This window comes from Thalassophryne amazonica, chromosome 12 (assembly GCF_902500255.1).
Source record: "Thalassophryne amazonica chromosome 12, fThaAma1.1, whole genome shotgun sequence".
NCBI lineage: Eukaryota > Metazoa > Chordata > Actinopteri > Batrachoidiformes > Batrachoididae > Thalassophryne > Thalassophryne amazonica.
This window is the reverse complement of record NC_047114.1, coordinates 13,294,774-13,321,474: the sequence shown is the minus strand read 5'-3', so window position 1 is coordinate 13,321,474 and position 26,701 is coordinate 13,294,774. Positions and strand designations below refer to the sequence as shown.

The following is a 26,701-nucleotide window of genomic DNA, read 5'->3' as shown; positions in this document are numbered from 1 at the left end:
TAAAAAACATTTTAAATGCATCACATCCATCTGTATGTTCCGCCTGTGGAATATCAATGGGACTGATAGCCACCACTCAATTGCTTTTGATCATGCACAGTGGCAATTTTCAAAAATATATTTATGCTCTGCTTCACTTCAAATTTGCACCAAGTCCATTTCCGATTGATGCATTTTCTGCTTAGGTGTCCGACTGGCCAATTAGGTAGCACTTCCCATCTGTAGCATTTTAGGTAGAAGGAGAAATGCTCATGTTTTCCTGCTGCTAACAGACATTGGATTTTTAAAAATAGATCCAAACTAACTGAGTGTATTTTAAACAATTTAATCACGCATCAGTCTTTGATCTGTCTTCTTCAATCTGGACTGAAATGTAGGCTTTATTTCTAGGCTACAGCACAACAAAATAAGAAATAGCATGAATAAATACCATTAAAAGACAAAACGAAAAGTATTTAACTACTTACAGTACTTAGGCACTGTAGAAGTGCAAAAGTGGAGGAGAAACCAGCAGCACAACTACGCTTCTGATATGCATCCGGTGGGTATGAAGATGCACAGATGGCTGAACAAAAACATGACGTCACAGATTTGCATCCAGTGTGTGTGAGGAGATAAAATGCACTGGTAAAATACAAAAAGAAGCCCACTGGGCTGGTTTCTGAAGTGTGACGCTTTGACTCCGTCTCCTCTTTTACTCCATTTGCTTGTTGCTGGTGCTGATTTATAGCCAGAGGACACACAAAACAAAAAATACTCTACCAATTTAATGTACAACAAATATGCTAACATCATTTAAACCATTACTCCATTTTTGTTGCATGTGAATTTAAACTTCAAATAATGTAAAAATGTAAAAAATGTAACTCACCAAGCTTAACACTGGAAAAAATAGGTATGATTTTAAAAACATTTTCAGAAGCCAGAAGAGTGAAGTTCACATCAGAACATGTTTGGACCAGACTGTGCTAGAGACAAGTAAATTCAAGAAACAGCCAACCAAACAAACAAATATAAGTTATCAGTTTTTTTATTTATTTATTCATTTTTGGTTTATAAAATAAATAAATAAATAGTTCACTTGAGTAACACACCATTTCTGATGATGATCAACTATTTCAGAATTACAATTGCACATAAAATAACCAAAGAAAGAAAGAAAAAAAAATCTTCCTGTGTCAAACAGCCATGTCAGTCCATAGCAGACTGCGGGCTTGGACCCGAGTCATTATCATGCTCTGCTATAAAGCACTGCCTTGCCAGGCACAGCCTGGTGAAAGGGAGCTGTCAGTCACAACGTTGTTTGAAGAATGGGGACGAGGGTAAGACGGGGATGGGGGTGCACCGGCACACAGAATAGGCTTCTCAGGGATGCGATCCTCCATTCAATTCCCATTGGACAGGGAGCCATTATTGCACTGCTTTCACTTTCATTGTCCTGGTGATGTGGGTTAATGAAGCCCCATAAATTAGTAACAACAACAATATTGGCATCAAAGGTGAGGCAAAGCTGAAATGTCACTTTGATCGTGTTACAGGAGCCACACTAGGAAAGGACAGATGTGAAACAAGATGTTTCACTTCAATAAGGTCAGAAACAAAGGAGGCAGTCGGTGTTCCACTGCAGTGATCGACTCCAACATTCTCACCTAAGCTGCAGCTGTTTGACGTTTGGGAGATGACGGAGGAAGGTGCATTGTCAGCTCGCTCAGTAAGGTTTGGTGTCACGGTGACAGCGTGCCTTTGTGCATTCTCTCATTCTCAATGCATGACTTCCCACCGGTCACTATGAGCTCAGCACACTGCTCCATCTAAGTTCAATGTCTTTGGAGGCATTAAATGTGCCATTGTTGCATCAGGCAGGTTTAACTTTTGTGCCATGGCACAGGCCCATGCCCCCAGGAAGTCCTACTGTGAGGAGGCCAAAGAGCAGAGACTTAAAACCTACAAATCCTCCTTGGTGATGGAAACCCTCCCTCAATCTACGACAGGTCAAACGCTGCTGAAAAGAAGGGAGCCAGGAGGGCATGGATCAAGGTATGCCTTCTTCTTTGGCTCGCTACATCCGACTGGTCAAACAATGCAACAGGTTGAGGTTTGTGTCAACGATGGAGGACTGCTGATCTAAACTATCCTGAACAGACGAGGAACACATCAAACTACAAAACAAAAACACAGGAAAGAAAAAGTGCCCCACTGACACAACTGCACATCACAGACATGGAAAACCTGAACACCAGCCAGGATTCAGGCATTTCGGCTCTTCATTTGTGCTAGCCGCTACTACACAGAAACACAGCAATGGCTTCATTTCATCAGGATGCAGAGGAAAATGTATGTGTCAGTGCGTCATGATGAAAGAAATGGAAAGCAACAATTTACCTGACACTTACTTCAACAAGCAATAGTCAGATTCAGAACACAGTCGCTGGGTTTTCTGTTCAAAATTAAGTCACTGTGCTTCTCTATATAGACAGCAGAGGGCACCACCCAAACCAACATACTCAGAAAATGTCAGATGTATTACTCTGTGGACTCACAAAGTGTGTCAAAAGTATTACTCTGTGGATTAACAAAGTGTCTCAGGATATTACTCTGAATTAACAAGGTGTCAGAAGTATATTCACTGTCAGTAACCTCTGGATTTTATTTCTAAATGTTTTAAATCCCCAGTGAGTAAATCAATATTTAGGACTCTAACTTCGACCCCAATCTATTGAAAAACTATAGACTGATATAAAACCTATCGTTTTGTTCTAAAATTTTTCAAAAAGTGGTTTCGCAGCATCTTGTGACCATCATACTGAGAATAACCACTTTGAGCCACTGTAGCCTGCATTTAGAATGTACTATTCCACTGAGACAACTTTTACTAAAGTGGGAAATGATCTTTTGCTTGCAATGTCTGTCTGTCTAGATAGATATATACTTTATTAATCTCCCAGGGGAAATTCAGGTATCTTGTAGCTCACAGGTACAGATAACAGATAAAAGACAACAACAACAACCAAGCATTAAAAGTTACAAAGTGAGCGAATGACGGTGATAATGATGATAAAATATTACAAATATGATAAAAGGTTAAAAATGTAATCAATAAATCCAATAATGAATAATTAAAAATAGAGGCACATTAGTCCATTACACAGTGCCCATGTGGGGTGTCAGGGGGCAACAACAGATAGTTCATGGAGCCTCTGCCATCAACTGAGTTGTTTAACAGTCTGATGGCTGTGGGGAGGAAGGACATCCTGTGCCGCTCAGTCTACGAGCACAGGGAGATGAGCCACCCACTACGACTGCTGCTCTGCCAGGATGTGGTGGAGCAGGTAGCTAGCATTGTTATTATCTTAGCATTGCATTCGATACAGTGGATCATTGTATTCTACTTGATAGGCTAGAGAATCCCTTTGGGATTGCTGGGAATGTCCTTGCGTGGTTGACATCCTACGTAACCCATCATTCTCACCGTGTCCTGTACACTAACTTCACCTCAAACCTTGTTCCCAGGAAATAGGGGTTTCACAGGGGTCCATCTTAGGCCCTCTGGTTTTCTCCCTTTATATGGCACCTCTTGGGCACATACGGTTTTCTCCCTTTATATGGCACCTCTTGGGCACATACTACAATGCTATGGGATTACTTTTCCTGCTACACCAATGATGCTCAGTTGTATATGCCGATAACTGCTGGTAATTCCATACAGATAAAGGCTTTAGGGGATTGCCTTGTTTCAGTGAAACGCTGGATGTCAAGCAATTTCTTGCTTTTAAATTCAGAGAAGACTGAAATGACAGTCCTTGGTCCAGCAAGACAGACAACAGTTTAACCAGCTAATGCTTAACCTAGACTCCTGTGTCATACGTCACACTGACAAAATGATGAACTTCAAAGTGATATTTGATCCCATGTTATCTTTGACCTACGAATTACAGAAATCACCAAGATTGCTTTCTTCCATCTTCATAACATAGCGAGGATTTGTGCCATCCTGTCTATGGCTGATGCAGAGACTCCAATCCATGTCTTTGTCTCCGCTAGACTGGATTACTGTAATGTCCTATTCTCTGGTTTACTGCAGTGTAGCATTAGGGGTCTCCAATTGGTTTAAAATGCTGCTGTTAGAATTTTGACAAGAAGCAGAAAATACGACCACATTACACCGATTCTGGCCTCCATTCATTGGCTTCCTGTCTCTGTAATGGTGCATTTACACATACGCAAGACGCGTTACGAATGTCATATCTGCTTTTTTCTTGGCACATTCCTGACATTCTTAACGTAACTTAACGCATCTGAATAGGTTTCTTAATAGTGTGTGTGTTGGTGTGTTATATTTGTGATTTTCGTGGAGCATGTTTTTGGCTGTCAAAAAATCTCCCAAGAATGTCATGCACCACCCTCATTTTGCCTCATGTCGTGGAGGTCGCAACTGAGCGTGTTGATTCATCTTGATTAGTTGTGATCCTTAATAGAGCGCGACAGCGTTCTTCTCTGATGTGTGCACAATTAAACCCTGCTGCACTGCATTCAGTTTCATTGCTACAGTATGCTGAAGAAGGACAGTGATGCCAAGTCGGCTAAAAACCTCGTTCCAATGCTCCTCAGCGCGCTCCTGCAGGTGTTCCACCTGCTGCATGTGCCTGATGTTTGGGAAAACAAGCGAGATGAGAGCTGCATGGAGCCACACATTTGGCTCTCTACATCTACCTGCACCTGTCTTGCGGAATGATCTCCCTGCAGAGATAAAACAGATTTCACAGAGGCATTCAAGTCCAGACTAAAGACGCATCTATTCTCCCTCTCGTATGACTAACATACTGGTGTAGTATGGAATAAATTTTTCTGTGTAGGCTCTCAGCTGTCCTGTCATTAGGTGTGCTAACTAGAGCACAATAGTTGCTAATTAGAGCTACTGTTTTGTCACTAGCCTATAGCAGTCTACCTCTCAGTAGGAGGGGTCTGGTTAGGTTTAAAACTACAGCTTTTGTTGGCTTCTGTTTTATTCTTCTCTACAAGAGTCAGACAGAAGTCAGACTTCCAGAGCAAGAATTTTAGCTGAGAAAGCTTCTGCGATTTGAAGCGAAACGTCCTCGCGTCAAGCAACCCAGTCCAGTCAAAGATTCAAGCTTCTCTACTATGGAATAAATTATTTTTTTCTGAATTTATTGTTTATTTATTATGTCCAGCTCTCCACAATTTCTCTTATACTCACTCGACTGGTAAGCACTGAAAGCCGAGATAGGCATGTCCCAACTTGTCCTCTGGCACTCCGAAACGGAGGTGTTCCTTTGTCTCGCTTCATCAGCGAATCGGTCTTGATGCGCGAAGCCTCTGCGCGGCTTTCCATGACAAAATCTCTTGTTAAAAGTGAAATCTGCCGCAAAATGGCTGATGTCCAGCTCTTGTGATAACCAGAGAAAGAGCACACGACGGTCTTGTATCCACAGAGCCATCCGTTTAGAAATGATCCGGTGGTTTGTGCCTTGTCGTCGCAGCTCGGAGCGCGGTGCGCCGACCGTCCTTAAAGCAGTCCTTAAAGCTGTAGTAACAGTCCTTATTCTCTGTGAAGCCCGTAAAATTTTCACCGAAAGCCAGATAAATTTTTCGAATGGTTTCCAGGTGCCAGTCTCTAACAGCTTCTGAAAAAATTCTGATGGAAAAAAAGTCCTTTTCATTCCGCCATTTCCAGACAATGAAAATCCAACGAGGGGGCGGGACCACTCCTTCCCAAGGCGTGCTCACAGACGAATGACGTAACCGACAGGCATGGAAAAACTCACGCATGCGCACGAGGGTTCAAGCATGTCTGACGTAAAAACATATGAATAAAATCCATATAGTTTTTGAAAAAAATAAAAAGGACCGTTACTTTATTGACAGACCTCATACATACAGAAAAGCTAAACGAAAGCCATCATTAACACCTGAACAGAAAAAAAACAAGGTTACAATGGGCTAAGGAAAAGCAATCGTGGACTGTGGATGACTGGATGAAAGTCATATTCAGTGATGAATCTCGAATCTGCATTGGGCAAGGTGATGATGCTGGAACTTTAGTTTGGTGCCGTTCCAATGAGATTTATAAAGATGACTGCCTGAAGAGAACATGTAAATTTCCACAGTCATTGATGATATGGGGCTGCATATCAGGTAAAGGCACTGGGGAGATGGCTGTCATTACATCATCAATAAATGCACAAGTTTCCGTTGATATTTTGGACACTTTTCTTATCCCATCAATTGAAAGGATGTTTGGGGATGATGAAATCATTTTTCAAGATGATAATTCCATAGAGCAAAAACTGTGAAAACATTCCTTGCAAAAAGACACATAGGGTCAATGTCATGGCCTGCAAATAGTCCGGATCTTAATCCAATTGAAAATCTTTGGTGGAAGTTGAAGAAAATGGTCCATGACAAGGCTCCAACCTGCAAAGCTGATCTGGCAACAGCAATCAGAGAAAGTTGGAGCCAGATTGATGAAGAGTACTGTTTGTCACTCATTAAGTCCATGCCTCAGAGACTGCAAGCTGTCATAAAAGCCAGAGGTGGTGCAACAAAATACTAGTGATGTGTTGGAGCGTTCTTTTGTTTTTCATGATTCCATCATTTTTTCCTCAGAATTGAGTGATTCCATATTTTTTCCCTCTGCTTGGTCTAAAAAGTAACCGTTACTGACTGTCACAATTTTTTTCCTGATTTCTTAAACACAGAAATTTGCCATCTGAAATGACTTTAGTTTTGTGTCCTGTCTGTGATCTGCTTTTTTTCTACAAAATTAAACAACTGAATGAACATCCTCCGAGGCCGGTGATTCCATAATTTTTGCCAGGGGTTGTATAATTTACCCGGCACTAAAATGGTCCTAGCTACAACCCTGATAGCATCAAGCCAACAGGCGGTGCCCCAAATTTAATTCAAGGTAAATTATTCAAATCAATACATTTTATGGGTGCTCACATATGAGGCACACCTTAGTCTTAGAAATTAGTAACAAGTGTTAAATCACTACACTGATCCCAAATAAACTTGTGGAAGTCACAACCTTTACTACTTTTAACTGGCCAATTCCACTGGGCTCCCTCTCATTCACACACATGTACTGAGTCTTGTTCCTACTGACTTTCATTCCCCTCTTCAGAGTGTATCTCCACCTCTCCAGGCTAGTCTCAACCTGCTCACTACTCTCACTGCAGATCGCAATGTCATCAGGAAACATTATAATCCACGGGGAGTCCTGTTTGATCTCTTCAGTCACCCTGTCCATCACCACTGCCAACAAGAAAGGGATCAGAGCCGCTCCTTGATCGAATCCCACCTCCACCTTGAATGCATCCATCCTTCCTACTGTTCACTGTTGTCACACTATCCTTGTACATATCCTGCACCACCCTCACCTACTTCTCTGTTACTTCAGACTTGCTCATACAATACCACACTTCTTCTCTTGGAACCCTGTCATAAATCTTCTCTAAATCCACAATGTAACTACTTCTGGCCTTCTCTATATTTCTCCATCAGTACTCTCAGAGCAAACATTGCATCTGTAATGCTCTTACTCAGCATAAACCATATTACTGTTCACAGATTTTTCTAAACCTAGCTTATACTACACTTTACCATAACATGCTGTGGTTGATCAACTTTCTGCCTCTGCAGTCATTGCAGCTCTGAACATCACGGGTGTTCTTAAAAATTGAGACCAGTACACTTCTCCATTCCTCAGGCATCATCACACTTTCCAAGAATTAATTAACTATAGCCCTGCCGGTCGTCAATATATAGTGGACCGCCATGCATGATGCTCCTTGAATTATCGCTCCCCGGGGAACTTTCATTGACTGCTGGTCAATGTTTGGAGGGCACCCCCAGAATTGCCATTAGAACCAATGAATGCCTTAGGATTGGCTGAAACCTGATCCCCATGCATACATCAGACATACCTCCAGGACTAATGCTCGTTTTGCACTGGTTAGACATGTCTCTTCTCCAATATAGAGAGGGTGGTCCGACCACGTGAGGCAGAACAAAGAAAGCAATGAATCACAGTGGCGACTGCAGATACTGTTGTCAATGAAGACAGCATTCTCGACAATGAAGAAGTGGAGAATAGGGAATTACTCAGGGAAATCTTTATGACAGAAGATTCAGATCATGATTTCCTGGGTTTCGAGACTAATGACCTCGAAGACGACGAACCGGAGCCTTCAGGACTCAAAGATGCAAACTGTATGAAAGGCATTTTGGACCCGAAGATTCCGCAGTTCACGGACGAAGGGACGAAGATAAGTGTGACACTAGAAGATGCCTGGACTGTCCTGGACTTCTTCAACCTGTTTTTCAATCTCCTGGTTATGGAAACTAATATGTATGCCCAGGATTTTTTGCGTTTGGACAAAGGGAGAAACCTGAAGCTGAATTCACAATTTGGAAAATGGTGTCCGCCAGCGACGTGAAAACATTTTTGGCAATTATTATTGGGATGGTCCTGGTTCAGCACCAACATTTACATGATTATTGGTCAACAGATAAATTACTAGAAACTCCATTCTTCCGAACAGTGAGGACCAGGAACAGGTTCCAGTTGATCCTGTTATTCCATTTGAATGACAATGGCCAGTATGTACCACAGGGACCGCCAAAATTCCAATTTTCAAACTTTTACTGGTGAACAAGATATTGAGATAGAAATTCACATCTCTCTACATACCTGGTGAGTATTTGGCTTTGGATGATGGTATGATTGCCTGGAGGGGCAACCTGTCATTCAGAGTCTACATGCCGCAAAAGCCAGACAGATTCAAAGCAATGCTGTTTATGCTGTGTGATTCCTCCAGCGGCTATTGCTCAAAGTTCAAGATATACGAGGGGACCAGGACATTCCAACTTCAGTGAATGGAAAGATTTAAGTCCTAGTCATGAGACTGATGAGTCTATATCTTGACAAAGGTCACAAACTGTTCAGCAAAAATTAGGATACATTGCTGATCCTGTTGCAGAATTTGCTGAAAAAGAGGAATGGTGCATGTGGTAGTCTGAGATCAAATCGGAGAGGTGTCCTAAATGACCTGAAAATAGCTCAACTGAGGAAAGGAGAGCACATTGAGCTGAAGACTGGATTGATGCAGCTGCGGAAATGGCACGATAAGGAGGTTTGTGTGTGTACAACCATTCACGGTGCCAATTTCATTATCGTTTCTAGCAAGACTGACCGATCTACGGGAGAGCCGATAAAGCGCGCATCCTGATTTATCGACTATGACAAGTATATGGGTGCTGTCAACAAGCACAACCAGATGGTTTCCTATCCTGCTTTCAAATTCTGTTTTCAAGAGGAGGACTCAAGTGGTGGAAAAAGTTTTTTCCACCTCTTGATGATGACAGTGCTGAATGCACACCTCCTCTATAAGGAGCATTGCAAGACGCTTTAAAGGAAGCCTGCTCCTCATCAGGTTTTCCGTTGGGGGGGGGTTACAAAGGCGCTGGTGTGGGACACCGATGCTACAGCAATTCATTCCCGTGGAGTTGTGAATCCAAGAGATGTGGAATGTCTGAAAGGTCGCCATTTCCTAGAGAAGATCAAAGTGAGAGAGGATCAAAAACCCAAGAACCCTCAGCAGACGTGTCATGTCTTCCACAACAAATGAAAAGAGGAAAGCCACTTGAGATGGAAAACAACTCACAGATCCAGTTATAAGTGTGTTCAGTGTAATGTTGGACTGTGCACTGATCCATGCTTCAGGTTATTCCACACAAACAAGGAATATAAAGTATCCTACCAGAGGCTCATGGAGAGGAGAGCTGCCGGAGAGGAGGACACCGATTGATCCAGTTGTTTTGGATCCAATTCCAAACCCCCAATAGTCCTTTTCAAGGCCACCCAAATCCACAAAAGAATTGCAATCTCCTTGCAAATTAGATAATTGGTTGAATAATAACATCAGTCATATTTCAGGATGATATCTTTGACAGGGTAAGTCATATTCTTCTATATATCAGGGTAATGATTGCATAAGTGTATGTATGAGGAATAAGATCACTATTACATTCTACTTTCTTCTGCTAATTTATTATAACTTTCATATGGGTTTTTTCACTGCACATGAATTTCACATGCATGTAATTCAGCCTGGCACACAGGCAGGTTGGAGAAGCTCAACATGCTGGAATGGGAAAGGTGTTCTACTAATAGACACAAAGGCAGGACTAGGGTTAACAGTCTGGTCAGGAAATTCAATGCCATCTCTCCTAAACATTTCCATGCCTCCACTGGAATGTCATCCGGGCCAACTACCTTTACACTCTTCATCTTCTTCATAGCTATGCTCAATGGGGCACCGCAGTCTTGTTTGAACCACTGCACGATATCGCGGAATTTGATGTCTTCCAGGGACAGCCTGCACAAACACAGCATCACTTCTAACGGAAAAATTGTGTACGGTTTTGTTTTCAGCTGCAATCACCAAAGCAATAATGAAAAGTGCAGTTTTTTTCCGGTTCCCAGTGGAGACGGGAAGACAAGGCATATGGGAGAGGTTGTGCCTGTAAGTTTTAGTGAGATTTAATGTGAATAATGATAATGGGGCTGTCTCCTGAAGTATGTAATATGCTCCATTTAACCCCTTTATCGCTCACCCTCAAACTCGACTATGGTTCCCTATTCATCCTTATTAATACCTAGCACTTCCAGATTTACTCTCTCCACATCATTAAGCCTTTTTTGCTCTCTCATGTTCTTCATCAGCTCCTCATAATAATCCTTTCACCTTCTCAACACACTTCTCACTTGTCAGTCCCTTACCATCCGCATCTTCAGAGGGATTTTTTCCTTACCACTGTCACCGGTGTGCTTGCTCTAGGGGTTGGTAAGGTTAGACCTTACTTGTGTGAAACACCTTAAGGCAACTTTGTTGTGATTTGGCACTTATATAAATAAAATAAACTGAATTGAAATTGCATCCTTTAATCACCCTAACCAAGTAATTTTCTCCAACATCATCCTACAAACCAAAATCCAATGCTATCTAGGTATGCTGTCCCCTGCTACCACTTCAGTCTCCAATTTCTTTTGGGTTGCATCTCTGACACTGAATGTAGTCTGCCTGTGTGCACCTTCCTCCACACTTATATGTCACCCTGTGCTCCTTTTTTCCCCCTCAAGTAAATATTGACAACTTGCCATTTTTCACCTTACCTTCAACTTAGCCACATGGGGTGTGCAGCCAGTACATTTTGAGTGCCAATCCCAAGCCTGGATGAATGAGGAGGGTGGAAGGACAGAGGGCATTAACCTTAAAGCTTGTCAAATTGCAGCCACAAGGGGTGTGCAGCCAGTACACTGAGTGCTGGTCCTAAGCCCGGATAAATGCGTAGGGTTCTGTCAGGAAGGGCATCTAGCATAAAACAAGCCAATCCATCTATGCAGAGTACAAATCAAATTTCCATACCAGACTGGTCGAGGATGGGGTTAACAACAACTGCCACTGGTGCCACTGCCCAACAGGGTGCCAGTGGAAATTGGGCTACTGTTTGGTGAAGAAGAGAAGGAGGACGAGGAAAATGTGCCCACAGACAGCGAGAGAAGAGGGAAAACTAGAAGGGCGGAAGTGAGAGTTGAGTCTTTGAATGCTGACATTATAAGGTAGAGAGCTGGCTGATATGATGGAGAGGAGATAGGTAGACATATTGTGGAAGACAAAAAGGTTGGCGAAAAAGAACTGGGATAGTTGGAGAGATGAAGAAAGTAGATAGGAGTACAAGGAGATGCAGCATAAGGTGAAAAGAGGGGTGGAGAAAGCTCAGGAAAAGGCGGGAAAAGCTCAGGTAAAGGCATATAGCAAGCTGTACAAGAAGCTGAATAGTAAGGAAGGAGAAAAGGACTTATACCTTTTAGCCAGACAAAGGGACAGAGCTGGAAAGGATGTGCAGCAGGTGAGGGTGGAAAAAGATGCAGATGGTAACATGCTGACAAGTGAGGAGAGTGTGTTAAGAAGGTGGAGGGAATATTTGAGGAGCTGATGAATGAAGAAAATGAAGGAGAAAAGGATAGATGATGTGGAGAGAGTAAATCAGGTAGTGCAAGAAATTAGTAAGGATGAAGTGAGGGCAGCTATGAAGAGGATGAAGAGTGGAAAGGCAATTGGTCCAGATGACATTCCAGTGGAGGCATGGAAATGTCGAGGAGAGACGGCAGTGGAGTTAGTAACCAGGGCCTGTATCCACGAAGCAGCCTGAGTCTAAAATAGCTCCTAGTGACATTATTCTAAGAAAAATCTTACAACCCCTGGCAAAAATTATGGAATCACCAGCCTCGGAGGATGTTCATTCAGTTGTTTAATTTTGTAGAAAAAAAGCAGATCACAGACATGACACAAAACTAAAGTCATTTCAAATGGCAACTTTCTGGCTTTAAGAAACACTATAATAAATCAAGAAAAAAAGATTGTGGCAGTCAGTAACGGTTACTTTTTTAGACCAAGCAGAGGAAAAAAATATGGAATCACCCTGTAAATTTTCATCCCCAAAACTAACACCTGCATCATATCAGATCTGCTCGTTAGTCTGCATCTAAAAAGGAGTGAACACACCTTGGAGAGCTGTTGCACCAAGTGGACTGACATGAATCATGGCTCCAACACGAGAGATGTCAATTGAAACAAAGGAGAGGATTATCAAACTCTTAAAAGAGAGTAAATCATCACGCAATGTTGCAAAAGATGTTGGTTGTTCACAGTCAGCTGTGTCTAAACTCTAGACCAAATACAAACAACATGGGAAGGTTGTTAAAGGCAAACATACTGGTAGACCAAGGAAGACATCAAAGCGTCAAGACAGAAAACTTAAAGCAATATGTCTCAAAATTCAAAAATGCACAACAAAACAAATGAGGAACGAATGGGAGGAAACTGTGACCGAACTGTAAGAAACCGCCTAAAGGAAATGGGATTTACATACAGAAAAGCTAAACGAAAGGCATCATTAACACCTAAACAGAAAAAAACAAGGTTACAATGGGCTAAGGAAAAGCAATTGTGGACTGTGGATGACTGGATGAAAGTCATATTCAGTGATGAATCTCGAATCTGCATTGGGCAAGGTGATGATGCTGGAACTTTTGTTTGGTGCCTTTCCAATGAGATTTATAAAGATGACTGTATGAAGAGAACATGTAAATTTCCACAGTCATTGATGATATGGGGCTGCATGTCAGGTAAAGGCACTGGGAAGATGGCTGTCATTACATCATCAATAAATGCACAAGTTTATGTTGATATTATGGACAATTGAAAGGATGTTTGGGGATGATGAAATCATTTTTCAAGATGATAATGCATCTTGCCATAGAGCAAAAACTGCAAAAACATTCCTTGCAAAAAGACACATAGGGTCAATGTCATGGCATAGGGTCAATGTCAATGAGCAGATCTGATATGATGCAGGTGTTAATTTGGGGGATGAAAATGTACAGGGTGATTCCATAATTTTTTCCTCAGAATTGAGTGATTCCATATTTTTTTCCTCTGCTTGGTCTAAAAAAGTAACCGTTACTGACTGCCACAATCTTTTTTTCTTGATTTCTTATGGTGTTTCTTAAAGCCAGAAAGTTGCCATTTGAAATGACTTTAGTTTTGTGTCATGTCTGTGATCTGCTTTTTTTCTACAAAATTAAACAACTGAATGAACATCCTCTGAGGCCAGTGATTCCATAATTTTTGCCAGGGGTTGTAGAATTCCTTGAATTCCTAGACATTTCTTAGAATTCATAGAATCAAAGGCTGAGAACCGAGAGGGATGAATGTCACAGCAGAGATAAGGGAATGTCTCAATTTAAAAGTGGACCTGAGGTTGAAGAGTTCTTCTTTAACAAACCAGACAGGGATGGACTCTATCTACTTACCGCTTTCACTGCAGTCAAAGATCAGTGGCCTTTGGGAATGTCAGCAAAAACAGTGTGCAAAAATTGATCTAAAAAACGTGAGATCATGATGTGTTCTTAGATGTTAGACCACCAAACTAACTGATGAGCCTTACATGTTCTCAATCTAAAAGCCAAACAAAAGGACATTTACTGCAAGTATACAAGTAAAACATGGAAGGTCTCATAAACCTTTGTCAGTAATCTATTGTAGTTGTATGTCCCAACTTACAAGTCCTCCCCCAAACCGTGACTCCCCTAAGCCTTTTGCCAGGTTTGATGAATGAGCACTGATTGTTGTTGGGAGCTCATTGATGAGGTTTGTGGATCTTTACCTACAACATGCTGTACCTTTTTGTCTTTCATGGTTCCATCAGGGTCGAGTCTAAAGCTGCCGATGTTGATGGTTTTCTTTGGATCCACCTGACTGACTGCATAGTTCAGTTCATCCACAACAGCCTTGCATGCTGAAAAACACAGATACAACTCAAGCTTTCACACAGCACTGAATGATTTCTGCTACTTCTTTAACATCCACTTCTTAAAACCCGATGTTGGGACAGGAAATTACCCTATAAGACATTCATTCTCAGGACAAATAAATGCAAGAGGGGTTTGGGGGGTGAGATGACAACCTTACACTCATCCCTTAACTGCAGGTCAAGAAGGAGTCATACTTTCATCTAGTGTGGACTGATCTTTTAGTGACTGAGGCCTTGTCCACATGGAAAGGAACTTTCCCTATCTTTTTTTTTTGTCATTTTCAAAAAGCGGTCCTTAAACATTGCACCATTTCAAGAAATACCTGCATACACACCAGCCCACCAAGTTACAATGTAGCAGCAGAAGGGAGAACTTTACAAAGTGGCGCACTGAGTAAATATAAAGTCTTTCAAATCTGACCTGTTGTGCACTTTCAGCAGGAATAATCATCACAGGCTCTCGAAAACTGTTATCCACATAAGATGCCCTTGCTTTGAAAGGTAACGTCTGGAAATGCTTTAATTCCTTATTGTGGAAATTGCTTGTGAATAAATGCAGTGTAGAGGTATTTCTAAAAAGTATTTTTTTTTCCTCTTGATTTTTGCCGTTGTTGCGAGCGGTCTGCTCCGGCGGTGTTTCTCAACCCAAGCCGTAAATAGAGGAAAAAAAAAAGAAAAAGAAAAGAATTTTAAAAGCTGAAAGTCTTTTTTGCATTTATTTTATTAGTGTCACAACGGTCCCTTTATTCACACCAGCATTCACCAGAACCATTTTTCATCTCTAACTTTCTGCTAGTGATGAAGATAAATCCTTAAATATCCACAAAGACAAAAATTTAAAGTATGCTAAATTACCCTGTTAAAACAACATCATATACGAGGGCTGTCCATAAAGTATAGGTCCTTTTTATTTTTTTTCAAAAACTATATGGATTTCATTCATATGTTTTTACGTCAGACATGCATGAACCCTCGTGCGCATGCATGAGTTTTTCCATGCCTGTCGGTGACGTCATTTGCCTGTGAGCACTCCTTGTGGGAGGAGTCGTCCAGCCCCTCGTCGGAATTCCTTTGTCTGAGAAGTTGCTGAGAGACTGGCGCTTTGTTTGATCAAAATTTTTTCTAAACCTGTGAGACACATCGAAGTGGACATGGTTCAAAAAATTAAGCTGGTTTTCAGTGAAAATTTTAACGGATGATGAGAGATTTTGAGGTGATACTGTCGCTTTAAGGACTTCCCACGGTGCGAGACGTCGCGCAGCGCTCTCAGGCGCCGTCGTCAGCCTGTTTCAAGTAGAAAACCTCCACATTTCAGGCTCTATTGATCCAGGACGTCGTGAGAGAACAGAAGTTTCAGAAGAAGTCAGTTTCAGCATTTTATCCGGATATTCCACTGTTAAATGAGATTTTTTTTAATGAAAGACGTGCAGACGGGTCCGCGCGTCGGGACGCAGCCGACGCGGTGCGGCGGCACAGGAAAAACACCTCCGTGTTGATAACCATTTGTAAAATCCAGGCGGCTTTTGATGGCTTTCAGTGGAGTGAGTATATGAGAAATTGTAACAGCTGGACATGTTCCAACTTGTCCTTAAGGCTTCCAACAGAGGTGTTTTTCCTGTGGCGGAGCGTCGCGGCGGCTACGAGCCAACGCGCTGACCCGTCCGCACGTCTTTCATTAAAAAAATCTCCTTTAACAGTGGAATATCCGGATAAAATGCTGAAACTGACTTCTTCTGAAACTTCTCTGTTCTCTCACGACGTCCTGGATCAATAGAGCCTGAAATGTGGAGGTTTTCAGCTTGAAACAGGCTGACGACGGCGCCTGAGAGCGCTGCGCGACGTCTCGCACCGTGGGAAGTCCTTAAAGCGACAGTATCACCTCAAAATCTCTCATCAGCCGTTAAAATTTTCACTGAAAACCAGCTTAATTTTTCGAACCATGTCCACTTCCATGTGTCTCACAGGTTTAGAAAAAATTTTGATCAAACAAAGCGCCAGTCTCTCAGCAACTTCTCAGACAAAGGAATTCCGACGAGGGGCTGGACGACTCCTCCCACAAGGAGTGCTCACAGGTGAATTACGTCACCGACAGGCGTGGAAAAACTCACGCATGCGCACGAGGGTTCATGCATGTCTGACATAAAAACATATGAATGAAATCCATATAGTTTTTGAAAAAAATAAAAAAGACCTATACTTTATGGACAGACCTCGTAGTCTATTATGAGTGGAAGACGCAAGTACGGTCAGTGAGAAAATTCATTAAAACCTTTTTTGCTGGTATTACTGATTTTAGAGAGGTGGGGCTATGACATCACCGGTTCTCAAAAGTTCTGCGTTGCTTGTAAACACAAAAAACACAAAGGCAGTGTTTTCAGATTTATCCACTCCGAGACCAGTTTTGAAAATGTAGTGTTTTCGGCCTCTGAAAACGCTGGTTCCATGTGGACGAAACGGCAGTAGGATACAAAACTTCTGCGGATACGCCTAAACACGTGTCCATGTGGGTGGGGCCTGAAGCTTGGATGAACTCTGGCGACTGCACCATTCTATTAAATTCATGCCCACCAGACCGTGACTTCAGCTACACCCCTAAATCCTGTAGATGTGAAAGAGGACCATCAACTCTTTGAAAAACAAAACAAAAAACGCTGTCCCTGTAAAGCATCAAAGATGTCCTCCAGCTTTTAAATGCCTTTAATGAAAGTTACACAGTGAACACCTTTGGTTCCAGTTTTATGTATTCTGATCACCCACAACAAGGATGTTATTTCAGTTTTCAGCGTTCACTTTTTCTCACTGATCATCAAAGGTGATGTTAAGACATTTGAAACCAGGCTGACCTGAATCAGCATGTCACAAGACAAATTAGGTTTTACACACACACACACACACACACACACACACACACACACACACACACACACACACACACACACACACACACACCAGCATTAACAGTAAAAGAGGCAACAACAGTAACAGAAGCAATAAGAACAGCAACAGTGACACTTAACAGAGATGATAACAGTAACAGTGGCGCACGTGTAACAGAGGCAGTAACGGTAACAATGACACGTAACAGAAGCAATGTTAAAAAGATCCATCCATCCATTTTCTTCCCCTTCATCCAAGGTCGGGTCGCGGGGGCAGCAGCTCAAGCAAAGCTGCCCAGGCCTCCCGATCCACACACACCGAGCTCCTCACCCTATCTCTAAGGGAGTGCCCAGCCACCCTGAGGAGGAAACTCATCTCAGCCGCTTGTACTCGCGATCTTGTTCTTTCAGTCATGAGCCAAATCTCATGACCATAGGTGAGGGTCGGAACGTAGATCGATCGGTAAATCGAGAGCTTTGCCCCCCTGCTCAGCTCTCTCTTCACCACGACGGTCCGATACAGTGACCGCATCACTGCAGATGCTGCACCAAGCCGTCTGTCAATCTCACGCTCCATCCGTTCCTCTCACGCTCCATCCGTCCCTCTCTCATGAACAAGACCCCGAGATACTTAAACTCCTCCACTTGAGGAAAGGACACTTCACCGACCTGAAGAGGGCAAAGCACCTTTTTCCGGTCGAGAACCATGGCCTCAGATTTGGAGGTGCTGATTTTCATCCCTGATGCTTCACACTTGGCTGCAAATCGCTCCAGTGCACGCTGAAGGTCCTGATTTGAGGAAGTCAACAGAACCACATCGTCCGCAAACAGCAGAGACGAGATCCTGTGGTTCCTAAACCGGACCCCCTTGACACCCTGACTGCACCTAGAAATTCTGTCCATAAAAGTAATGAACAGAACCAGTGAGAAAGGGCAGCCAAGCTCCTGCTGCGGTCATACAGGGACAGGATAGCCCTTAGCAAAGGACCCCGGATGCTGTACTCCCGGAACACCCCCCACAAGGCGCCTCAAGGGACACGGTCGAATGCCTTCTCCAGATCCACAAAACACATTGATGATACCTGGTGCAGAAAAGAAGTATCCTTCCTTCCCACTATTCCCCGTGCCACTTGAACAGGGAAGTTGTTGCCGTAACACGTCGGGCACCACAGAGTCAGTGTTATCTCCCAGAAGTAGAGTGCTTGTTCCAGGGTGGCTTGACAATGAATACATCTTATATCCCCCTATAGTGTAAGAGGAAACAGTCTTTTAACTATTATATTGCAAGCAAGCAAAAGTGTTCGTCGGGATTATTCAGATGTACGCCAGAGACGCCTCATGATCACCGTAGGAGAGTGGGACTGTGGTGACGTTGTCATTCCCGCTGTAGCTGAAGGAGCCGTACGCGGGAAGCAAGCATCATAGGTCGTAAACCATAACAGCAGGAGTAGTTGACTAACCATGGACAGCCAGTATAAAGCTGATAATATTCCCCATCCTAAGGCCCAAATTATGATAAGTCCAAGTTTGTAGAGCCAGGGTTTCTTGCGTTGTACAGCTCCAGTTAACTTAGCTATGTACGCCAATAGGGTCAAGGCCATCACAGCTTCGCACACAATGTCAGCTATCACTGCCGGGACGTAAAAGATTGCTGTCATATCTATCACCATCCAAATTGTAATTGATGTGTACTGCCATATTCCCCAACAGTCAACTGGAGAGTAAAGCGACCGAGGACGTGAGTGATGAATAAAGACAACCCTAAGTCACTCTGACCGTAGTGCAGATTGATGATCGCCAATCTGACACATCCATGTAGTAGCGTTACTATTCGCAGTGGTTGTCGTAAGTCCCAACGGCCGACACAGCAGTATAGCAGCCATACTAACAGTAGTGCAATAAACTCCACTCTACTCACTTTGAAGATGGTGTCATTTACGCCGCTGTTATGTAGATGCTTCTTCTTCCTTCACTCCCCCAAGTCAGAATGAACAGGGCGTGTCTCGGCGTCGGGCTTTGTAGGCTTCATCGCTCCTCCCCTAATGAAGGAGGGGCTCCATATCACTGCGTTGTGTGCTCCTCCCACACAAGCGCAGGGCGGCTGCGAAACTTCCTTTTAACAAAACATATCCAATCACTGCAGCAATAATAAGTCCTATTATGATTAACAGATAGGGCCAAAGATATCCAAACAAATGTCCAATCCAACCAGTCACCACTTCGAGACCTTCTTTAATGACTTCTCCGGTCTCTGCAGTGAAAGTGGTGATGATTCCTCCAGCTATTATTTGTGTTCTTTCCCACCAAGAACATTCATGCTGACCTCTTCCTTTTCCACAGCTCAACCAATGTTCTGCAGGTGATTCACACGTACCATTATTGTAAATCCGATTGGGTCCCAACCATTCGTAACCGACAATTTCTCGTCCTTCGCATAGACTTTTCTTGAAGACGTATCCTTCCTCAAGCATTATCAAAGCATCACCAACAAATGGCACTATGTGGCCTAGGACCTGCTTCCTTTTCGACATTCCATGTCCCAGGACAGCCTTGGCACATCCAACGTTGGGTGGAAAAGCTCTTATCCATACGCCAGCACTGTTCTTCTCCCAAACTGTTTGATGGCCGTAAGTGTCATACTCGCCGTCATAGTAAGTGTCACAATATCCTTCCCAGCCAGGCACATCTCTACAATTTTGGCGGGCAAGGCTTATCGTGCATATGGTATTATGTCTATTACAAATCATTTTCCAGGGCCGTGGCGTAACATAAGGGTTTGGTCTCCAGAGTACACTGGACCAAGTAGCTCTGTCTCTGGAGTAGACCATGGCGATGTATTGATATTTAACCCAATAATTATTACTTTGATCCAAACAGGGGAATACCCAATCTTCAACTTCATATTTCTCCATTCCCCACCAGGTGACGTCCTTACTACGTCTAACTCCTTCCTGCCATGCTTGAAGGGTCCCCTTAATAGTTGGAATCCGTAACAACTGTGTACAGTTATATACTCATCTTAGCCAATTCCCTGACTTAATTTGGTCTATGGGACATCGGGGGGATTTACCAGAACCTTCAGCCAAATTATTATGGTATTCTGTCTCATGTAAGCTTCCACAGATTTTATTCGCCACGCATTGATCAATTTTGCTAAAATCTTCCTGAGGTACTGACCTTAGCTCATCAGGCTTTGGTAGTTTTTGCACATAGAAGTTTGCTTTATGTGGACCCTGCAAACTATGCCCAGTCCATGTGTATCCCTTTGGAAAATTCCCCTCAAAATGTATCAGTGGAACGCTCCAGACCCACGGAAAGGTGTTAGGCCATTCATCATGTTTTGCCTCCTGTTTCTGTTCCCAAGTAATTCTATTTATCAAATCAATGACTGGTGCAAGCACCATGTAGTTTTGAGATTTACATCCAATAGGTCGATTCCAATAACATCCATCTAATTTTGCCACTTTTGCTTTTACACAATAATCATGAATCTTCTTCCATCTTTTTTAAGCCGCGTTATCAATAACTTTTGGTTCTAATACTTGCTGGGTATCTTGTGTTGGCGATGTAGGGAGTGATTTGGTTTTTCCCTGTGTTGGTGATATCTTTGTGGATCCCACCGATGCTGCTGATGGGATGGCGGTTAGTTCGGAATATGGTATCCCTGCTCCCATGCTGGTAGCGTTGTTCAACAGAGGGACTGTTGTAGATACTGTATCCACTTTCGGTACTCTGCTGCGGGTGTTGTCACAGGTGAGGTTATAATTACCCCAATGTTTCCAGGTAGGCATTATCGTTCTGCAAACATCATGTCTTGGTGATGCTGGAAAAACAGCTTCTTTTTCCCAATATCCTGCTCGATAGCCCAGCAGTACTCTGCATCCCCATGAGCAATACCAGGCTGGCTCGCCAGGTTCAGGTCTTATCCAAGTGCAGCCTACTTCTCTTCGCTCTTTTTGTTTTAAACATAAGATGGTTACCACGATGACCTCTTGATCCCTCACTTGTAGGTTTTGAAGGATGTCTGCTCCGGTGGTCAGGTTGTAATTGGTGGTGACGGTTGGAAATTCCCCACTGTCGTTCAAGTATTGCAGCCACTTATTCTTTAGCATCTGCTGGGTTAGGTTCTTCATCTTTGCCCATTTCTCTGTAGAATTCTGGTCCCATATCATGTAGATGTTTCTTGATTCAACTCCCCAACATGTCTGTTGAAAAGTTTTAGTCGTTGTGTACTGGACCCTGATATGGGTTAAGGTCCAGGGTGTACTACCATAGTAGTACAGGATAGCTAGAAGTACAGCAACGCCGACTAATAATGCCATCCAACTCTGGCCATCCAACTCCAATATTGGAGGCACTTTTTCTTCAGCGGCTGGCTTTGTTGCTGCTGCTTTCTTCCAACATTTTCGTAGTAGAATTCACTTGGTACTGGTGGCTGCTGCTTTCTTCCAACATTTTCGTAGTAGAATTCACTTGGTACTGGTGGCAGCGGCTCCAGCTTTTGGGGTCGTTGCAGCAGTGGCATTTCTATGCCAAACTCCTCTTCTCTTGGTCTTTCGTTGGTTCTTTGAGGTTGCGTGGTGATCACGCTGTCTTCCCGAGGTTGCGTGGTGATCACGCTGTCTTCCCGAGGTCCTTCCATCTCGGAGATAGATGATCTTAGGTGCTGTTTGTCTCGTGTTCCCAACAGAAACGCTTGATGCTCGTTGCTGAAGAAGGGTGACTAACAAGGGAGATGGCCATGGGAGTCTAATATCTAGTCCTCGCCACGCCCATTTCCAAGTGACGACTGTCACCTCCTTCATTTCAGGCGATGGTCCCTGGGGTGTGTAGAAACACTGAAGATGCAGGATTCAATTCTCTACGTAGGTGCAAGATATCCTCATAGGCGTCCCAATATGCCGTTCCAGTGTAGACATACTGCACCATTACAGAGTACAGAGGAGTCAATCTCCGGAATAGTCTTCTTCCCGACTTTATGCTAAGTCGTATCAGTATAGCCCTTGGGGGTTGCCAAAGCCCCACTAGTACTCTGGTTCGCCATCAACTTCTAATAGGTGGGAGACTTCCGCCTTTCTCAATGTCAAGGTACTGTACCGTCGTGCATATTGGCAAAGTTTGGTTCTCAATCAAATAAAAAGTTGAACGTGCCTCTTGTAGTTGAAGTCTTTTAAACATATAGGGACTACTGGTCCAGATCTGGAAAGATCCAAGCCAAATATCCACATACACTCCCTGTAACGGATCAACATAATTAGGTCCCCAACTTATTTTAAGCCTGTAGCCCCTTTTTTGTACATACACTACATTCAAGATGCAGGGGTATGAGTCTGGACACCGGGGAATTGGGTAAAACTTCCATCCGACCCCAGGGCAATACCAGTGTTGTCCAACTTTGTCCACGATAGCTTCCAGAGAAATGTATAATCCAGGCTCTGCAAGGTCAGCAGTCCTTTTATACGAATCATTATCTACAAAGTAGCCTCCTGTTCCCAGCACCCATCCTTTCGCTTTGTAATCCTTTTGTGGCCAGTTTAAACATATTTTCTTGTAGGGTAATTCCAAGTATGGTGTAAGTCCTCCATGCCCGGATCGTAGACTATTTACATTATTTTCATCCAGTTTGAAGGTACGCAGCATGATTCAGAGTGAGTTGTCACTCCGCCATCAGTCTCCTTCTCTTTCTGCCAAGATGCACCACCATAGGGAATAGTCGTCTCTTAAAGAGATGAGTGTAGATGGGAGATGGGTGCTTAAGCTCTGAATCCATTCCTTTCCACGCCCACTTCCACATCGTAACAATTATCCTGTCAGGTTTAGGGAGCGGTCCTTCAGGGATCCTCTGTACCTGATGTGGGGGTACATAATTCCATAGATCTTGCCAATGCTGCCAAAACAGTTTTCCACAATACCTGGTCTGTGATAAGGCTAGATAAAGGGGAACTATAGGCTTCTCTTCTTGATCCTTAGGCTCAATTTGAAGCTGAATCTTCCTTGCTTGACAACAGTTCCAGACTCCTTTTTTGTACAGGTAGAAGAAGTCTTGATTTACAAAAATTGTTGGTACGGTTGGGAGTAGGCAGCTCATACAGGCCCGAGGTTGATCGATAACTCTCAAATTTAATGTCTGGTTATCCAAAACGTGATATCTTGGGTCTTGCAGTCGTCTGTATATTTGACGTCGCATGTTGGGGCTTGTCGTCCAGATCAAGCACTGGTTAAGGTATATTTCAACATAGACTCCTTGGAGTGGCTCAACGTAATTAATCCCCCATCTCAATGTGAATCTCAGGTCTTTGAGTTGTAGGTAAACCACATTTAATATCCAGGGGTAGGTGTTTGGACATCTTGGAACTGATTGGGGTATTCTTCGGCGTCCTATTATGTACCAATGCCGCAGACTTTCCTCGCTAAGCACTCGTTCAGCAAGTAATTTTTGTCCTGTTGTCTCTGTTAAGTCAGCATCTCTTTTATATTCATAATTTGAGACATAATACCCGTTAGATGCTAGTTCCCAGTCTTCTTCATCAAAATCTTTTTCTGGCCAGTAGGTATCCCTTGGTCTCGAGGCTTCTGCGGGTCATGGACACCTCTGCTCCCGTGTCCACTAGGTACGGTTCTCCATCCACATTAGTGTCCCCCTCCCAGTAGGCATGGTCTAGCGTGACCCGCGCCTCCAAAGCCATTACTTCTTCTACCCTCCAGCCGCCGCTGAGGCTTGGCGGACTTCCTGGAGGGCTTTCCTTTGTTCTGGAGTTAATTTGTCATACTCCTCTTTAGGGAGATAGCCACCACTACGAGGTGCAGGTGTAGCTCGCGATTGTGGTGGTGGAGGTGGTGGACCTCTCGGCCGAGAGCTCCATTGTCCAGCTGGAGGCCTTTGATTATTCCTCTGTGGTGTTTGATGCGGTTGATGAGGTGGTGGTTTAGGCACTGAATTTCTTTTCTCCACTCCCACCGGTTTTTGTCCTGATCTCGGTGTGCTCTCCTTTCTCTTTTCCTCATAGAACTGCTGCTCCAAATCCCAGCTCTTCACCACCGCGTCCATTTGTGGGACTGTAGTGCCGTCTATGGGCATTTTCACAAAGGTTATCTCCCCTCTTCTTCCCTTAGTGACCTCTCAGTGCCCTCACATAGCGTTGTGGCAAAATCGTCTGTTTTAGCATATGCCACACTTGAACTAATGTTTGACCTTTGTCTAGTCCAGCCTTAGCTCGAGCAATATGGGAATCTTCATCATTGGGATCTTCCAACACTAACTTGGCATAATGGTTTCGTGCTGGTTCACCCCGACTGATGGGTTGACTGGTAACTTGGGCCAGCCACATAGATTTACCCTCTTCGCTGTTAGAAGCTCTGTCAATAAGGGGCCACACTTCTTTCAAATAGTCCTTTAGGTCCTCATTTGGTTCTTTCTCTCTCACCAGCATCTTTAATTTCTTGAATTCCCGGGATTCCCTGCCGTCTGCTTGAATTGCTGGCAGACTTTGCTCTCTAGATCCAGCAGGAAAGTCCTGATTTGGGAGGCTCGCTTGTAATCCTGACGATGGTGGAATTGTTTCTCCATCATCCAGATTTTCTTAATTAATTTCTCTCAGCACTTGCCGTGACCAGCGTAAAGCTGCTGTTTTAGTTTTCTCAACATCACATCATGGGAAATGCCTAAATAGGCAACTCTGAAGTTATTTGTTAACTCTTTACAGGCAGTCAGTGTAGGATAGAAGGGCCACATTAGCATATTAGCCCACTCTCCAACAGTTGCTGTTACCTCGAGAGTTTTCTTTTCATCTTGTCGCTCAATCCACTCTTCTGGGATGTCATACCCAGTTTGCCCAACTTCTGGAGCATAGGTTTGTCGCTTGTCTCGGGTCTCCACTGGGTTGAACGTGACATCTCTTGCAATTCTCTCTGATGCTACACACACATTATACACCCCAACTTCTTTCTTTCGTCCTCGGTAGCGTCCAGTTCGTAGTTCTGGGCATGAGACTTCTCTTTCCCCTACCACAGATAGCGGTTCGTCCTCTTCCGAGTCTTGTGGATTGAACTCCTCTTCAGACTCTCTTTCCTGGTCGTCATCCATATCAGATTCATGGGAAGGACGTGGGTCTCGTGGTTGTGGGTCCCTGTTTTGTTCTGACCTTGGGGGTGACCCGGTTGCTTCGGTATTTCCGACAGGTAGAGGAATGAATATAGGATCCTCTTCTCCATTATCCGGTGGAGGAGCCTGGAAAGGCTCTCTCATCCGAGATTGGGAGCTTGTGGGGTGTATGATAGTCTGGAGCCCACTTGCAACTCGTTTTAATGTTGGTCGTGGGGTTTTAATCCTTAATTGCTGCACACCCACAGCATGAACTGATCTTTTCTCACTTGTCGCCGTGGGGATGGACTGCATCACTAGCGGGGGACTAGTGGCCATTCCACTTGCTCCAACTGCACCCTTCCTTGGACCTGCTCTACTTGGTCCTAGGTTCACCGCTTCAAGTGCCCTTCTCACTCGATCTTGCTCCTGCTCATTGCTAGTGACCACCACAATTTCTCTCATTGATCCCCATGCTCCTGGGGTGCGCATGTGTAGGTTCACGGCTGCCATGGCAACCTTTTCTGCCTCTTCCCATGTCATATGTCCAGATCGTAATCCGTCCACACATATCACCACCCGCCGATGCTGGCGTTCTTTGGCCAATAGCTGTTCCCAGAGTCTTCAGCATTTCCTCCATGTATTCGATCGAATTTTCTCTCCCTGGGTAGCTTTCAAAGGGCACATGTATGAGTGCATGATAAGCCATTCGTGGTGCGCTTGTTATCACCATTGATCTTCCGTCCAGATCTCTCCTCTTTATATTCTTAAGCTCTTCTTGGTATTCTCTGCCTGCCCACTCCTTTAGCTTTGCTCGGAATTTTCGGTTGGCAATTTTCAGTCTGGGATTTGTGAAGACAATGAGACTATCTCCATCTATATCCCAAAGACTGCCAAAATAATGATATGCCCGTCTTCCATCTTTGGCCACCATTTTTTTTAGTTCCTTCGTGCATAGGGTCCAATTCCTCCATGTAGTCAGATTCAGTGTATACATGGTGGGTTTTTGCCTTAGATTTTCTAAAGATCTCCTGCGAACGCCCTTCCTCTTTAATATGGTAACTCGGTCTGGCAACACATTCTTCAGCTTTAAGCTGTCCCAAGCTTCTGGGCCCACATTCCGGTGATTGATGGAATATCTGTCCAGACCAGTGATGCCGGTAACGCGTTAATTACTAACGCGTTACTCTAATCTGACCACTTTTTTTTAGTAACGAGTAATCTAACGCGTTAATCTTTCCAAATCAGTAATCAGATTAAAGTTACTTCTCCATGTCACTGTGTGTTACTATTATTTTTCATTGTGGGTCGACAGCAGCATTAAACTTGGTCCGTGGGCAGGAGG

The 26,701-nt window shown here is 43.6% G+C and overlaps 1 protein-coding gene across 1 annotated transcript in view; it reads right to left on the bottom strand.

Moving 5' to 3' along the window:
* cnpy1 (canopy FGF signaling regulator 1) overlaps positions 1-26,701 on the bottom strand; it is a 74,811-nt gene that overhangs the window by 27,896 nt on the left and 20,214 nt on the right. The window contains exon 3 of the mRNA XM_034183907.1: positions 14,270-14,385. Coding sequence (XP_034039798.1) covers positions 14,270-14,385 — 116 coding nt within the window. The remainder of the gene's footprint in view (positions 1-14,269; positions 14,386-26,701) is intronic.